Source organism: Littorina saxatilis, linkage group LG1 (assembly GCF_037325665.1).
Source record: "Littorina saxatilis isolate snail1 linkage group LG1, US_GU_Lsax_2.0, whole genome shotgun sequence".
NCBI lineage: Eukaryota > Metazoa > Mollusca > Gastropoda > Littorinimorpha > Littorinidae > Littorina > Littorina saxatilis.
In genome coordinates, this window is record NC_090245.1 from 72,862,124 (window position 1) to 72,879,233 (window position 17,110).

General features: G+C 45.4%; 1 protein-coding gene across 3 annotated transcripts; it reads right to left on the bottom strand.

The window, feature by feature from the left end:
• Positions 1-2,266: 2,266 nt before the first annotated feature.
• On the bottom strand, positions 2,267-16,959 carry LOC138978103 (uncharacterized). Of its 3 annotated transcripts, none has more exons than XM_070350742.1 (7): positions 15,930-16,959; positions 8,704-10,332; positions 7,988-8,190; positions 7,683-7,870; positions 4,658-4,952; positions 3,936-4,285; positions 2,267-3,430 (listed from the first exon to the last, which is right to left on the bottom strand). In XM_070350742.1, the coding sequence occupies exons 2-7, from the start codon at positions 10,300-10,302 to the stop codon at positions 2,928-2,930; spliced, it is 3,138 nt and encodes a 1,045-aa protein (XP_070206843.1). In that variant the 5' UTR covers positions 10,303-10,332; positions 15,930-16,959; the 3' UTR covers positions 2,267-2,927. The 3 variants fall into 3 exon arrangements, with proteins under 3 accessions (XP_070206843.1, XP_070206850.1, XP_070206859.1); XM_070350749.1 differs by lacking the exon at positions 15,930-16,959 and adding an exon at positions 15,475-15,504; XM_070350758.1 differs by lacking the exon at positions 15,930-16,959 and having other exon boundaries at positions 3,254-3,465; positions 8,704-11,014.
• Positions 16,960-17,110: the final 151 nt, after the last annotated feature.

A 17,110-nucleotide genomic window follows, 5' to 3' on the forward strand; every position in this document is an offset into this window, starting at 1 on the left:
CACCCACGCACACACACACACCTTCGTACGTACGCACACGCGCACACATACCCTCGTCTAGATTCTCAGTCTACGAGAATACACACACACACACACACACACACACCCACACACACACGCGCGCGCGCGCACGCAAACATGCACACACACGCGAACGCACACCAACCCTCGTTTAGATTCCCAGTCTACCGGAATACACACACACACATATACACACACACACGAACGCACGTACGCACACGCGCACACCAACCCTCGTTTAGATTCCCAGTCTACCAAAATACACACACACACACACACACACACGAACGCACGTATATACGCACACGCGCACACTAACCCTCGTTTAGATTCCCAGTCTACCGGAATGCACACACACACACACACACACACACACACACACACACACACACACACACACATACACACACACACGAACGCACGTACGCACACTAACCCCCGTTTAGATTCCCAGTCTACCGGAATGCACACACACACACACACGTGGTGCTCTGAAAATGATCTCGAGCTAAACGTTCTTAAAACAAAAGAAGTCGTTATCGACCCTCGACGAAAGAAAGACCCCATCTTGCCCCTTGAAATAAATGAGCTAGGAAGCTGTGGAACAGGTCTCTTCATTCAAATTTCTCGGCACACTGATTTCTGAAGACCTGAAATGGGACGGGAACACCACGTCCATCATTAAGAAGTGCCAGCAGCGGCTGCACTTCCTGAGACAGTTGCGCAAGTTCCGTATGTCACAGCAAATAATGGCGCAGTTCTATCGCGCAGTCGTTGAGAGCACCCTGTGTTTTTCTATCACGGTCTGGTATGGCAGCACCACTGAGAAAGAGAAACAGCTACTGGAGAGAATTGTGCGGACAGCCTCCAAGGTCGCGGGCTGTGAATTCCCTTCCGTTGCCTCTATTTTTGAGTTGCGCTCAGGTCGAAAAGCAGGAAAGATTGTTCGCGACCCCTCCCACCCGGCAAACCACTTCTTCGAGCCTCTTCCATCTGGTAGGCGCTACAGAGCTTTGAAAGCCAGAACTAGTCGCTTTCGCTCTAGCTTCATCCCCCATGCTGTACTGACAACTCCTGTAGAGAAGACGTTGTAATATACTGTAGTTATAGGATTGGGGGGGGGGGGGGGGTTCTTTTGTTACTTAGTCCTTTCACTGCATTCCATTACTGTTCTCACAACTTGTGATAGTGGAAGTATGTGCAATGTGGAATGGTCCTTTTTTTTTAGGTGCTGGAGTAGTTCTGTGATGGTAGTAGTTTTGTGCAATGTGACTCTAGGTTCAGGTGCTTGAGTAGATCTGTGATAGTCTGTTAATACTGTTGTTTTAAACTGTCTTCTTCTTCTTCTTCTTCTGCGTTCGTGGGCTGAAACTCCCACGTACACTCGTGTTTTTTGCACGAGTGGAATTTTACGTGTATGACCGTTTTTACCCCGCCATTAAGGCAGCCATACGCCGCTTTCGGAGGAAGCATGCTGGATATTTTCGTGTTTCTATAACCCACCGAACTCTGACATGGATTACAGGATCTTTTCCGTGCGCACTTGGTCTTGTGCTTGCGTGTACACACGAAGGGGGATAAGCCACTAGCAGGTCTGCACATAAGTTGACCTGGGAGATCGGAAAAATCTCCACACTTAACCCACCAGGCCGCCGCGACCGGGATTCGAACCCTCGACCTTCCGATTAAGAGGCCGACGTCTTACCACCCCGCCACAGCGCCCGTCTTTAAACTGTCTAACTGGCTAGATTATGATTATGTAATTTTATGTGATGATCTGACTAAATGATAATAATTACGTGTACTACTTACTTTTAAATGGATTATAATTTTTAGGTATTGTTCTAGTATTCACTAATGTTGCATTGATATTACTGGCACCCCTTTTAAACTGATATGGGTTTTACCTTTACAAGGCGACGATGTGAATTTGTGATGTAGATATGTGGCTGGTTATGTGTGAGTATGTAAATAATTGTGTGTGTGTGTGTGTGTGTGTGAGTTGTGTCTGTGTGTGCATGACAGTGTAATGTACGTATGTATGCATGCATGGTGATGTGTGTCTGCATATGTGTCTGGTTGGTTTTTATTTTATTTTTACCGTGCCGTGCCAAGATGAAATCCTTTTGCAAAATTGGTGAATAAATATCTTGTACACTCATACACACACACACACACACACACACACACACACACACATACACACATACACACACACACACACATATAATACCTAAGACAGATAGAAGAGCAAACACATTTTTATTTAAAAATGATTGTGTGTTTTTGTTGGTGCTGTATAAGAAATGCCAAGATTTGCTATCGACTTTTCAAACAGGCAGTAAACATTTGTAAATTGTAAACGACATGTTTAGACTAAAAATGTTCTGACAGGGAAAGCAGTTTCGAAGCGCAATCCCAAGGTCAAGATCTGAATGACGTAAAACACAAGCACGATGACGTCAATTCTTGTTTTGCGTCATAGAACTGACGAAGTCTTGCTCTGGCTTCCTCTAAGTGATTACACTCTGTGAAAACCAGGAATAACCTGATGTGTTTTGGGCAATGTTCTTGTGGTTGTGGCGGTTGTTGTTGCTGTTGTTGTTGTTGTGGTGGTGGTGTTGGTGGAGGCGGTGCTGTTGTTGTTGTGGTGGTAGTGGTGGTCGTGGTGGTGTTGTTGGTGGTCGTGGTGGTGGTCGTGGTCGTGGTCGTGGTCGTGGTGGAGGTGGTGGTGACGACAGGGGTGAAGCTCACGGTAGAGGTGGTGACGATGGTGATGATGGCGACATGTCCCGACAAGACACACTTCCTATCTCTCCTCCTTTTGGCGATGGTGGTGGTGGTGGTCGTCGTCGCTGGTGGTATTGGTGGTCGTTGTGGTGACGGCGGTGGTAGTGGTTGTTGTATTAGGTTGTGGTGTGGGTGGTTGTGGTGGTGGGGGTAGTGGTTGTTGTAAGGGATGGCGTGGTGGTGGTGGTGACAGGAGGCGTGCGGACCATGATGAGCTGTGTGGTGCAGCGTGATACTGCAGACAGCCTGTCTCTAAGATCAATCTCCTCATCAGTCCTCCCGTCATCATCATCAAACTGATGTCTGCCCTGTAACACGGCCACCACGCGCCGCTCCAGGCCTGTCACCCAGTCATACTCCGCTACTGTCACTGTGTCCGTTGCCGCCACCGCCACGTCCTGCACAGCTCCCTCCCACCTCGCCCTGTTGTGTAGGAAGACTTGATCCCCCAACACACTCACCGGTACACCTGCATCCTTCAGTCCCTGCACCACGCCGCTAGCTGGTGACGTCACCCGCCCTGCCCCATCCGTGACGTCATCCTGTAGATCGGCGCTTCTGGTCAAGACGAACACGTCGCGGTAGCTCAGCCGGGAGGGACTGTTGGCGACGTTCCTCCCTGCAGGGAAAGACCGTTGGAACAGTTAAACAGTCCTGTGTGATAAATATACATGTATGTTAGCAAACATTCGTTACATTTCAAGACACAACCTATCCGTGTATTTGTTTTCTCAAACACACACACCACCACTCCCACCCCCCACACACACACACACTTGATTTATAATATCACCACAAAGTGTGTACATTTTCAACAAACACAGGCATCACAACTTCGACGTCATGACGTAATTTTGAAGTTTACGTCAATAAAAATGACGTAATTTTTTCTCCCTGCAGACTGACCTGCCTGATGTATTTGATTGAAAATTTAGTTCTTGAGTAAAGACTTTTCAATATATTCTCGGGGGGGGGGGGGGGTGGTAGGGGGTAAAACACCATTAGGGAACGGGAAGGTTTACCCCTCACTCAAACCTACCACAATCATCATCATCATCACCAACTCCCCCACCAACACCACCACCAACATCATCATCATCATCATCATCAGCAACACAACTTACCCACACCCAGACGGCGCAGCACGGCAGCGATATCCTGACCACACTGTGCGCAGTCCACTGGCCACCGACTTGTGTGAGCGTTGCCATGGTGACTCAGCCGTATCACGCTCAGCCCGTCCCCAGGGGCAGGCACGCCGCTGTCGCTGTAGGCGTGGACAGCAAACCTGTGAATCACGGGCTGTATTTCACGCAGGACGGCGGGCGCCGAGCGGAGGGGGACAGTGAACACCTGTGTCTGCAGTGCTGGGGGTATGTCGCGGTTCAGAACACCGGCACACCACAGGTACAGGTGTGGTACTTGCTGCGCTAGGCGTGTTACAAGGCGTGTGAGACGGGGACCATGCTTTTGGCTGTGACACAGAATGGAGACATGGTGTTAGAGATGTGTGCCACACTCACATGAGACATGGTAAGCTGATAATAGTAATGCGTTATCCGCAACTTAAACAAGATGTCACTTGATATTTTACCAATTTACGCACATTGTGGTTATAACAACATGCAAATCCACTCGTACACGGTGGTGCGAGTTACATGAATCAGACAGTTAACTCTCTCTCTCTCTCTCTCTCTCTCTCTCTCTCTCTCTCTCTCTCTCTCTCTCTCTCTCTCTCTCTCTCTCTCTCTCTCTCTCTCACACACACACACACACACACACACACACACACACACACACACACACACACACACACACACATACACACACACGTATGAACACAAACCTGCTGTCAAAGAACGCCTCATCGAGCAAGACGTGCAGGTGGCCGTTTTTCACACACGCCAAGAGGTCGTTGACTGCCTGCTCGACATCAGCCTCCCTGTTCCAGAAATTGTGCCGGTGGAACGACACGCTGCCTGGTGTCAGGGAAGGCGTCGGGCCCGCGCTCAGCGACATCTCCAGCTGTTGTTTGATGGATGTGCTGACGGCCCGGGTGGCATCCCATGTTGACAGGACGTGCACATCGTGCCCCTGTCGCAGCCACCGCACGCCTTGCAGCACCAACACCACTGTCTTACCTGTTGGAACACAAACAATATTAAGGTTACTAAATTGCAGGACAATGTGAAAACAAGGCAGTGTTACATGTAGAGACGACTTGCACATCGTGACCCTGGTGACAGGGAAGATGTAGGCCCGCGATCAGCCACCTCAACCCCTGCAGTACCAGAACTGTCTTACCTGTTCACACATAAAATATGACCTAAACAATATACATGTATTCCAATACAATGTGAAAGGAAGGCTCTGTTACATTGAGTCCGTTTCACCAGTTACACGCGAAACACAGCATCAGGAACATAGCAATAAGCATAACAAAATGGATATATCTGCCAAGAAAATTCTTATTTTGGAAAATTAAATTTCATGGAGACTAAATCGACTAAATGAACAAACTTTTCTCCGAGTCAGCTGGATGCCTTTCCTTCAGTTGACACATTTTGGATGGAATCAGACACCACACACAGCGTGCACAAAACAAACCGTCCTCCAAAACTAGAACCTTCTGGTACGATGACGATAAAGTAAAACTTGACAAAAAAACAACGTCATACACATCGCGTCATTCATTCGACTAAGACGTCAGAGCACTGTTATGGGGCTGTCACACTATAACGTATAGCAGTAACTTATGCTGTCTTATGAGAATTTTCTTCGAAACGCTGGAATACGTTTGACATCAGTTAGATGTAGGTTTCTTATAAGTAGTAATACGTTAAAAGCACGCTGGTATAAGCTGGCATACGTTGTTGTATGCTGAGACCGAGAAACAAAATTTGAACACGTTCAAAATGTGTGGTCGTATGCCGACGTACTCTTCATACGTTAGGCATACGCTAGACATACGCTACGCATATGTTAAATACGTTACAGGTAGTTTACTCATACGTCGAGATACGTTGAGATACGTTGAGATACGTCGAGATACGCTAGCAGAAAGGTGTACCATGCAGCTAACTTATCGATAACCTATTACAGTAGTAACTTACTTGTAACCTAGGTCTTACCTATATCTAACGTATTCCAAGGATGTCTGACGATCGTGTAACTTATTGAACGTATCGCTACCGTACAACTAGCGTATGATTGGCGTGTTGCTGTCCCTGTATATAAATGGCTCTTCCTCTGCGGCTCTTGGTAGCAGTCTGCTTCTTCGGACCCATGTTAGTTGCTCGCACAGTGTGGAATGATGTTCTGTCTGAGATTGACGCAATATTTATTGTGATTGTCACGTGATCGTTCGAAACACGCCGAGCCCGCTGCGCATAGGTTTCTCATAAGTTACTCATACGTTGGGCATAAGGCGAGGCCGCTAGACATACGCTGGTCATACGCTATGATACGCTATCATAAGTTTGATATAAGTGAGTGATGTGTTTGTAATAAGTTAGACGTACGCTATGAATACGCATAAGTCCAATTTAGAATAATGTTGATGCTTTTTTTGGACGTGTGCCAACGTATTGACATTATTTTTTGACTTTTCATATGCCAGACATAAGTTTCTCTAAAACGCTAGAGTGTGACAGCCCCATAAGAAAATCAGAAACATTGTTCTGTCAGTATCGTTTGCCGCAACAAAAGTGACGACAATAATTATTGTTGTTGTTCACGATGATGATGATGATGATGATGATGATGATGATGATGATGATGATGATGATGATGATGATGATGATGATGATGATGAAGGTGATGAAGATAAAGATGATGATGATGATGATGATGATGATGATGATGACGATGAAAGGAACATTAATGACATTATCAAAATGTTGTGTGGGTGTGTTTTAAACAAATATATAAAACAGTGGCAGAAGCAGCAGTAGTAGTACTAAAAGGGTGGTGGTGGCGGTGGTGGTGGTGGGTTTGTTTCTCTTTATGGCAGCAGTATTAGCACAGCACCCTTCACACACATGTCAACCGGCACGGTTGGCCTAGTGGTAAGGCGTCCGCCCCGTGATCGGGAGGTCGTGGGTTCGAACCCCGGCCGGGTCATACCTAAGACTTTAAAATTGGCAATCTAGTGGCTGCTCCGCCTGGCGTCTGGCATTGTGGGGTTAGTGCTAGGACTGGTTGGTCCGGTGTCAGAATAATGTGACTGGGTGAGACATGAAGCCTGTGCTGCGACTTCTGTCTTGTGTGTGGCGCACGTTATATGTCAAAACAGCACCGCCCTGATATGGCCCTTCGTGGTCGGCTGGGAATTAAGCAAACAAACAAACAAACAAACACACATGTCAGCAGGTGTACGGTATAACCTCATTCACGTCATGTCCTTCTAGTGATGTTCACATGTGCGACTTTCAGCCGATTTTGAGCCGAGTTTTGTCGATGATAAGGCAGGCAAAAGTTGGTACAGCAAAATAATCGTGAAGTTAACCATGTCAAAAGACAACCCGAATTTTGAACAATTGCCGGAAGGCCTGGTCGGAAATAAATCTCCCTTTGAAAACTGTGCGACTTTGAGCAAAGACCCTAAATACAGAGCGTTTGCTTTGAACAGCTTTTTCTGGAGGCTTACTGTGCCTTTAATTAGTTAGCCGAGTGCGCCCAGGAGACTGAACCTTGTTATAGTAGAAGGCCAGCACAAGAAACTAGAGCTGCATTTGCCGCGCGCCGATGTTGGACTTTAACGCGAAACAGACGGCTGAGGTTAGTGTCACAAATCGGCAGCAAGACCAACAACAACAAACAAACAAAATAAGAAACAAACAATCTAGTAAGAGAAGCTGTGAGCTTGTCACCTGTTCCTGGCGCTCCCGTAATGCAGACCAGTGGCGGGTCTCGGTTCATGAGGCCCAGCTGTTGCAGAGTCAGAACCAGAAGTGCCAGCCTCCGCCCCAGTTCCGCCACCGCCTGTCCTGCAGTACGCACCTCCACGCGGACACCGTTGTAGCAGGGGACAGACACCGTGGTGGCCGGACCAACAAACCTGTAACAGAAATAATTAAGACAAAGATAAATGATAATTAAAACTCAAACGTAGAATACCAACATAGTTGCAGCACTGTGCATGTGACGTTACTAACATGGATGTCACTTCTCTCACCTGGCTACGATGTCCAGGTAAAGTTGATCAGTGAGCCGAGTGTCCACAGTACAGGCCATCCTGTGTTGCCACCAGGTGCTCAGCTGTGATAACACGGCGGGTGTCACGTGCCAGTACGATGCAGGCTGGGACAATTGGTCAGAGCAACAGCACAGCTGTATGGCCTCTGCTGTGTTGGCTGCACCCAGGCTCTGACACACCGCCTGCAATGTAGATAATTTATACCTGTCGTAAAATTGCATGACATGACACATACACATCACAACGTCTCCACAATACTTATCTGTCTAGAATGAGCCGCAGCGTATTACACACAGATAGGCGGCACGTGATGTTGAACAAAACAAAGTCGATTGATAAACTATTGAATAGCTCATTAGATTGTAAAATACTGACTGTCTGTCTGTCTGTCTCTCTCTCTCTGTCTCTGGCGCTCTCTCTCTCTCCCTCTCTCTCTCTCTCTCTCTCTCTCTCTCTCTCTCTCTCTCTCTCTCTCTCTCTCTCTCTCTCTCTCTCTCTCTCTCTCTCTCTCTCATGCTCTCTCTCTCCCTGTGTCTTTTTCTCTTAATCTCCCAGTCTCTCTGTCTGTCTGTATCTGTCTGTCTCTCTCCCCTCCCCCTCCCTCCCTCCCTCCTCCCTCCCCCCCCCCCTCTCTCTCTCTCTCTCTCTCTCTCTCTCTCTCTCTCTCTCTCTCTCTCTCTCTCTCTCACTCTCACCTGTTGTAACTTGGAATTGTTTCCGTCATCCAGTATCCGCCTCAGCTGGGTATGGCTGACGAAGGGCAAGAAGAGAGTCTTCCTCACAGTCAGGCCGGGAGCAATGTCACTGACCATGTATCTGGCGTGCACCTCACACTTGTCCAACTGCTTGACCGCCTTGTCAATAACCTTGAACACCTCAGTGTCCGCTCGGCTTGCCTCGGCCTTACCGACAGATTTGATCTCTCCAACCAGGATACCATACTGTCGGTGAATCACCAGGATGTCAAAGTCTCCCTGCTTTCCGTGATGCCGAAGCTCCTTAGGTAGGTTTGCTGGCTTTGGGAGCTTGCCTGTGTGTTTGGCGTAGAACGGCTCGTTGAGGTAGTCCTTAAAGTTCAGCTCAGACACCACGAACATGACCTCCTTTCCGGAATCTCCGAGCTGCTGTAAGTTGTGCAGCACGTGCTGCTGTGCCAAGTCTGCCTGAATGTTGCCCTGCTGCTGCTGAAGCTGCTCACTAGAGGGCAGCACAAGCACATCCTGGTCAGTACCGGGTACTGTATCTTTGTTATAAGGCACCCTGGCAAGATGCACAGGTGGTACAACGTAGGTGTGGGTGAGAGCGTCAGGGTACAGCTGTTTCACAATGTCCACCAAGTTGTCACGGGTGAGAGCGTCAGGGGATAGCTGTTTCACAATGTTCACCAACTTGTCACGGGTGAGAGAGTCAGGAGACAGCTGTTTCACAATGTTCACCAACTTGTCACGTGTGAGAGCGTCAGGGGACAGCAGTTTCACAATGTCCACCAACTTTTCACGAGTGAGTGCGTCAGGGTACAACTGTTTCACAATGTCCACCAACTTGTCACGGGTGAGAGCGTCAGGCGACAGCTGTTTCACAATGTCCATCAACTTGTCACGGGTGAGAGCGTCAGGCGACAGCTGTTTCACAATGTCCATCAACTTGTCACGGGTGAGAGCGTCAGGGTACAGCTCCTTCACAATATCCAGCAAGTTGTCACGGGTGATAGCGTCAGGGGACAGCTGTTTCACAATTTTCACAAAGTTGTCACGGGTGAGAGCGTCAGGAGATAGCTGTTTCACAATGTCCACCAAGTTGTCACGGGTGAGAGCGTCAGGAGACAGCTGTTTCACAATGTACATCAACTTTTTACGGGTGCGAGCGTCAGGGGACAGCTGTTTCACAATGTCCACCAAGTTGTCACGGGTGCGAGCGTTAGGAGACAGCTGTTTCACTATGTCCACCAACTTGTCACGGGTGAGAGCGTCAGGGGACAGCTGTTTCACAATGTTCACCAAGTTGTCACGGGTGAGAGCGTCAGGAGATAACTGTTTTACAATGTCCACCATCTTGTCACGGGTGAGAGCGTCAGGGGACAGCTGTTTCACAATGTCCACCAACTTGTCACGGGTGAGAACGTCAGGAGACAGCTGTTTCACTATGTCCACCAAGTTGTCACGGGTGAGAACGTCAGGAGACAGCTGTTTCACTATGTCCACAAAGTTGTCACGGGTGAGAGCGTCAGGGTAAAGCAGTTTTACAATGTCCACCAACTTGTCACGGGTGTCCTCACCACTGGTGGAGCTCGCCATGATGCGTGATAAAACCACTCGTCCAGGAAGCTGTTGAAGTGACAAATAAGAAATAATGGAACAAGAAATACGAATCGGAGTTAACTAACGACAGTCTGAAGAGGTTGATGTCGGAGTTGTGGTGGTAGTGGTGATGGTGATGGTGGTCATAGTGCGCACCTTCTGTCTCGCACCACAAACACCACGTTTGGTTTCTACTGGATGGATCAATTTTAGATACCTATCGTTTTGGCCAGAGTTAGTCTCTGCCGCGTATGCAAATGTTGACTGATATGATGAATTAGGCTATAACATCCAGAACCGAATTTAAGAAATGATGAATAAAACTCGTCATAAGCCCAAGAAGACAATTTCAGTGGCTGTTCACATCAGAGCATATCGGCGAACCGCTCTCCAGCCAATATCCAGGTACCACACTCAGTCCCCTGGAAACCCACCTGTACCGAACAGCAATTTAAGATCTTCTTGTAGTCACACGGCGGGTGTGTGTGTCTGTGGGGACGTCTGGCGTTGCCAACAACAGTGTGACAACAACCCTAGCAACTGTGACACCGAAAACACCGGGCAGAAAGCCAAACGACACGTATAGAAAGTCTGTGTCGATATGAAAATGCATGCCTGTCACTTTGAGAGAGAGTAAAGTATTGTTGTGTTTCCTTGCCACGAGTCGATCCCTGACTACGGGTTCGAATCCAGACCAGGACGCACACGGGCCGATAATATGTGACCCTCCACCACGAAATGAGTCGCATGTCACCTCGCGCGGTTCTGCGCTAGGCTTAATATAAGTCCGGGGAGTGCATGGTAACAGTGGGAGGATCACCTTAGTCATAGTCTTATAACTCAAACAGTTTTTGCTCTTTTCTAAAACGGTTTTCACCACTGGATAGGGCATAAAAATCTCGTTAGGAAAATGTAAAAATATGAAAATCATGCAAAGGTGACATGCGACTCATTTCGTGGTGGAGGGTCACATATGTGCACACTCAGAGATGGTATCCATGTCCCAACCCGTGCCACTGTGGTGGCACGTAAATGACCTCGGTCACTCTGTCACACATGCAGGTGGCTGGTTACCCCTGAACAGGTCCACACCTGGGTTGCGCAACGTCAACATTACATTCTGGAAATCAAACCCATGCTGTAAATAAGATTTATAGTTGCTGGTTCAAATACACGCATTTATTTAAACACTGCCACGTGTTGTGAAAGCGACCTTGGAACATTATCATACAGTGATTGGTGTTTTTTCTCCTGAGTAAACATGAACGTGTTTCATTGCTAGCATGCAGTCAGTGTGTATTTACTTAAGAACGCGTTAACCCGTTGGCACACTCCACTGTTGACTTGAGACTGTTTGGGGTTGTATTTGGACAGCCGCCAAACAGGTATCACACTGACGTTTGGCGGGTTCTTTTACATGTATGGATTTAACAATGGCTTGAAGATCGTATTCATCTTGTTGCAAAGGCAATGTTGTTGAAATGTAAAGTAGTAGTGAAGGGAATATATTTTCCCACTGATTTCTTCCCAAGTGGTTGCAGCTGAGAGAGAGACAGACACATAGAGAGACTGTGACAGAGACAGAGACAGAGATAGAGGGGAAACAGAGGGAGAGAGAGTTCAAGTTTCAAGTTTTTTATTAGTCCATAACCCCTGGGGGCATTTTGAACAATAAATACAATCAATACAATCATGATATATGCTAATATAATAAATAAATAAAAATTAAAAAGATTATGAAAAACTGTTACAGATTCTATTAATAAAGTCCAAAATATTCTTTAGCAATTTCTTTTTGTTAGTAGCAAACAACTTTTTAAATTTAAGTGCATTAGGTTTTTTCCAATAGTAAGATGGTAACAACTCAGCTCTTTCTTCTTTGAAAAAATCACAGACAAATAAATAATGGAATTCATCACCTATGTCTTGTGATACACATTTGGTGCAAGTTCTTTCTGACCTCGGGATGTTAAGGTAACGTTCTTTCTGTACAGGCAAATTGTTGTTTAATGTTCTGAACTTCATCATTGCAACACATTGCTGATATGGCAGGTGTGTGACATAGTCTTCACATGCAAAAATATCTTTAAACATTCGATAATTCCAAAACATATTTTTTGTTCCAATTTCTGTAAACCATTTATGGATATACTGGTCATACAAGCTTCTTTTTACTTTCTGTTTAAACCATGCGCTTGAATATTGAACATTTTCTTGAGAAGTCCAAAGGCCAGGGAGACCAATTTCATTTAAGGTTTTTTTCAAAAAACATAAATAATCAGATTCAATCATCTTGTTGATATACAATTTATAAGTAAAGCAGTACACAATACTAGAAAATTTATTTTTATGAATAGGACTAATCAGTTTATACCAATAGCAAAGCATTCTACATTTCATATTAACATCTAGTGGATATCTTCCAAGTTCACCAAATATCATAGCATTTGGAGTTGATTTTTTTAGTTTGAAAACAATTTTATAAAAACGTAATTGAAGTTTAGTAGCAAGTTCGCAGGAACCAAAACCCCAAACCTCACATCCATATAGTAAGATTGGAGCAATCATTTTATCGAACAGGTCAACTTGTATGTCCACAGGCAGTGACAATTGTCTACACGTACGCAAAAGAACAAACATTGCCCTTGAGGCACGATCATATAGATTCTTCTGTGCGACTGAAAATTTATTATTATAATTAATTTTAAGGCCCAAGTACATTACATCAAACACTACTTCGATTGAATTGCCATTATACGTAAACAATGGTTTATTTCTAATTTTACCTCTGGAAAAAACTATAACTTTCGTTTTGTTTACATTAATATTTAGACGCCATTTTAAACAGTATTCGTGCATTTTGTTTAGACATTCTTGCAGGTTTTTTTCAGACTCTGAGCAGATCACAGTATCATCCGCATACAGTAATAAAAACATTTGAAACAAAGCATTTACATCAGTATCTTCCATTCCAACCACAATAGCCTCCCTTGACATAGTTTGTAAACCATTACTGTTTTCCAACAAAAAAGGCTTTAGATCATTTAGAAATAGAGCAAAAAACAGCGGTGACAAGTTTTCCCCTTGTCTAACTCCACACAAACTGGGAAAATATCCAGAGCACTCACTATTAACTTTAACGCAAGACTTGGCATTTTCGTACATATTTCTTACAGTTTTTAAAAACTTCCCATTAACATCAGAACTAACTAATTTCTCCCATAAAAATGCACGGTGAACTTTATCAAACGCTTTTTCATAGTCTACAAATGCACAAAACAGTCGCTTCTTTTTGTTGAGAAAAAAATTTAATATACAATGCAAAGTAAAAACATGGTCTAGTGTTGAAAAACCTGTGCGGAAACCTGTTTGTTCTTGACCTAATTTATTATTACTCTCCAAAAAGTTTGATAACCTAGCATTTAAAGAGAGAGAGAGAGAGAGAGAGAGAGAGAGAGAGAGAGAGAGAGAGAGAGAGAGAGAGAGAGAGAGAGAGAGAGAGAGAGAGAGAGAGAGAGAGAGAGAGAGAGAGAAGGAGTGACAGAGAGAGAGAGAACAGAATTAAACTGAACTTTATTTTACAAGGATTACGATTTATAAAAAGTTGGCTGTTTGAATAGACCTTTTCGGTATCTGAGCAGCTCTCGCGAGACACGCTCTTTGTTATGCTTTGAACATCGCGAGAACTTCGAACCTTGGCTTGTGCAGCTCGCACGAGATCGCTGTACCGCATGCTTTGCTATGCTCTGAAGTTTGCGAGAGATTACGAGAGCTTGGAATACCGATAGGGTCTATAGACCCTATCGGTATTCCAAGCTCTCGTAATATCTCGCAAACAACAGAGCATGCGGTACAGCGATCTCGTGCGAGCTGCACAAGCCAAGGTTCGAAGTTCTCGCGATGTTCAAAGCATAACAAAGACCGTGTCTCGCGAGAGCTGCTCAGATACCGAAAAGGTCTATTGGATATATATAAACACAGTAAATGAGACCGTGGTCGCCCGACCTTACCCCGTCATTTCCTGTATATGTTATGTTTCGCATGCACTGTTCAGACTATCAAACCGTGTATGCCCCAGACTGCACTGTTCAGACTATCACATCGTGTATGCCCCAGACTGCACTGTGGTAGCAACAACATTGGGACAGTCCCTTTCTCCCCTCCCTCCCTCCCTTCTCCCCCCTCCACCCTCGCAAGAAGGGTAAGTGCGGTGGGAATTCCCCTGGAAGGGAGAACTCATTATGTAGGTCTGGTATCTGCAGGTTGAAATGCCTGTAGCTTGACTGTTCACGTGACCAGTTGAGGCAGCGCGCAATTATAGCAACAATAGAATTAGTGTGTAGGGAGGGTATCTGATCTGTGTAGGGAGGGTATGCTGTGTGTAGGGAGTGTATGATGTGTGTAGGGAGAGTATGATGTGTGTAGGGAGTGTATGATGTGTGTAGGGAGGGTATCTGATGTGTGTAGGGAGGGTATGATGTGTGTAGGGAGTGTATGATGTGTGTAGGGAGGGTATGATGTGTGTAGGGAGGGTATCTGATGTGTGTAGGGAGGGTATGATGTGTGTAGGGAGTGTATGATGTGTGTAGGGAGAGTATGATGTGTGTAGGGAGGGTATGATGTGTGTAGGGAGGGTATGATGTGTGTAGGGAGAGTATGATGTGTGTAGGGAGGGTATGATGTGTGTAGGGAGGGTATGATGTGTATAGGGAGGGTATGATGTGTATAGGGAGGGTATGATGTGTGTAGGGAGGGTATGATGTGTGTAGGGAGGGTATGATGTGTGTAGGGAGGGTATGATGTGTGTAGGGAGGGTATGATGTGTGTAGAGAGGGTATGATGTGTGTAGGGAGGGTATGATGTGTGTAGGGAGGGTATGATATAAGAGAACCAGCAGCAATGTGCTGCCACAAAGGATTAAAAATCACAAAAAGGCATTGAAAGTAAGGCCTTTTTTTCCCTCAAAATCATATCATATTTCTAAAAAGTTAAAGGTCTCATAAATACGGCCTTATTTCTTAGAATAAGGTATTAATTTCAAGAAAAGGGATTTGCTCTTCCAAAAAGGCCTTATTTTGGAGAAACAAATTTCTGTGGGCTTTTGCACGATCTTTCTTGTGGGCGATTGCGTTTGATGTTATTGTTGTATAAATGACAGAACAGACTTACCGGTGGTGTTCAGACACAGCTCTCGAGATGATGTTATTGTTGTATAAATGACAGAACAGACTTACCTGTGGTGTTCAGACACAGTTCTCGAGATGATGTTATTGTTGTATAAATGACAGAACAGACTTACCGGTGGTGTTCAGACACAGTTCTCGAGATGATGTTATTGTTGTATAAATGACAGAACAGACTTACCGGTGGTGTTCAGACACAGTTCTCGAGATGATGTTATTGTTGTATAAATGACAGAACAGACTTACCGGTGGTGTTCAGACACAGTTCTCGAGATGATGTTATTGTTGTATAAATGACAGAACAGACTTACCGGTGGTGTTCAGACACAGTTCTCGAGATGATGTTATTGTTGTATAAATGACAGAACAGACTTACCGGTGGTGTTCAGACACAGTTCTCGAGATGATGTTATTGTTGTATAAATGACAGAACAGACTTACCTGTGGTGTTCAGACACAGTTCTCGAGATGATGTTCAGGCCAACAGAAAGATTGTGAGACACAACACTGAGTGGCAAGCCGTTTGTCTCAGTGCACTGTGCTGTGTTTTGCCAGTGTAACGCTACAGTTCACAGTCCTCAAATCAACACATCAACACGTGTTACACTGATCTTTTTACAGAACGTACTGTGTTGTGTAGTTGTAACGCTACAGTTCACAGTCCTCAAATCAACACATCAACACGTGTTACACTGATCTTTTTACAGAACGTACTGTGTTGTGTAGTTGTAACGCTACAGTTCACAGTCCTCAACCCAACACAACAACACGTGTTACACTGATCTTTGTACAGCACTGTGCCGTGTGGTTGTAACGCTACAGTTCACAGTCCTCAGCCCAACACATCAACACGTGTTACACTGATCTTTTTACAGCACTGTGTTGTGTAGTTGTAACGCTACAGTTCACAGTCCTCAACCCAACACAACAACACGTGTTACACTGATCTTTTTACAGCACTGTGCTGTGTAGTTGTAACGCTACAGTTCACAGTCCTCAACCCAACACAACAACACGTGTTACACTGATCTTGTTACAGCACTGTGCTGTGTAGTTGTAACGCTACAGTTCACAGTTCTCAACCCAACACACCACACACCAAGAAACGTGACAAACGTATGATCCTATGACCCCCTGAACCTTGAATCATTTCTTTGACGTAAAGTAGGCTGACACAGCACTGTCGGTCACACACTCCAAACTCGGTGGTTCACTATAATATGGCACTTCTGTTTATGTCTTGATTGCAAAACGAACGTCATATACTGATCAAAACATCAATGAAGCAAGTTGTAATACAGAGATACTGAGAACACATCGTTGTACAGTGCTAAGACGGAATGCAACAGAACCAACACAAGGTGTGGACCAACGTCGCAGGGAAAAACTTCCTGGTTGAATTATTCCAAGTCCTCTTGTATGCGTGGTGTCGACACAGTTTAACGACAGCGACCACGTGACACACTCGTGTACCCGGGCCCGCGGGGTGCATAGCTCATTAAATGACACCGAGGTGGGCCATGTGGTATGGTAGCACATTCCTGCCAACATGTCAGGAGAAAAAGTGTTGTCTATGGGAATAGTCAAACTGCGAATATGCTTAGGTGGAGAATGTTTCTTTC

Bases quoted from the DNA above. Each gene is read 5' to 3' on its own strand.
- LOC138978103 (XM_070350742.1), bottom strand. From the start codon at position 10,302: ATGGCGAGCTCCACCAGTGGTGAGGACACCCGTGACAAGTTGGTGGAC. The intron at 4,286-4,657 runs GTTTGTGTTCAT...TCTGTGTCACAG, and splicing joins GAGGCGTTCTTTGACAGCAG to CCAAAAGCATGGTCCCCGTC. The intron at 3,431-3,935 runs GTAAGTTGTGTT...CTTTCCCTGCAG, and splicing joins GCTGCGCCGTCTGGGTGTGG to GGAGGAACGTCGCCAACAGT.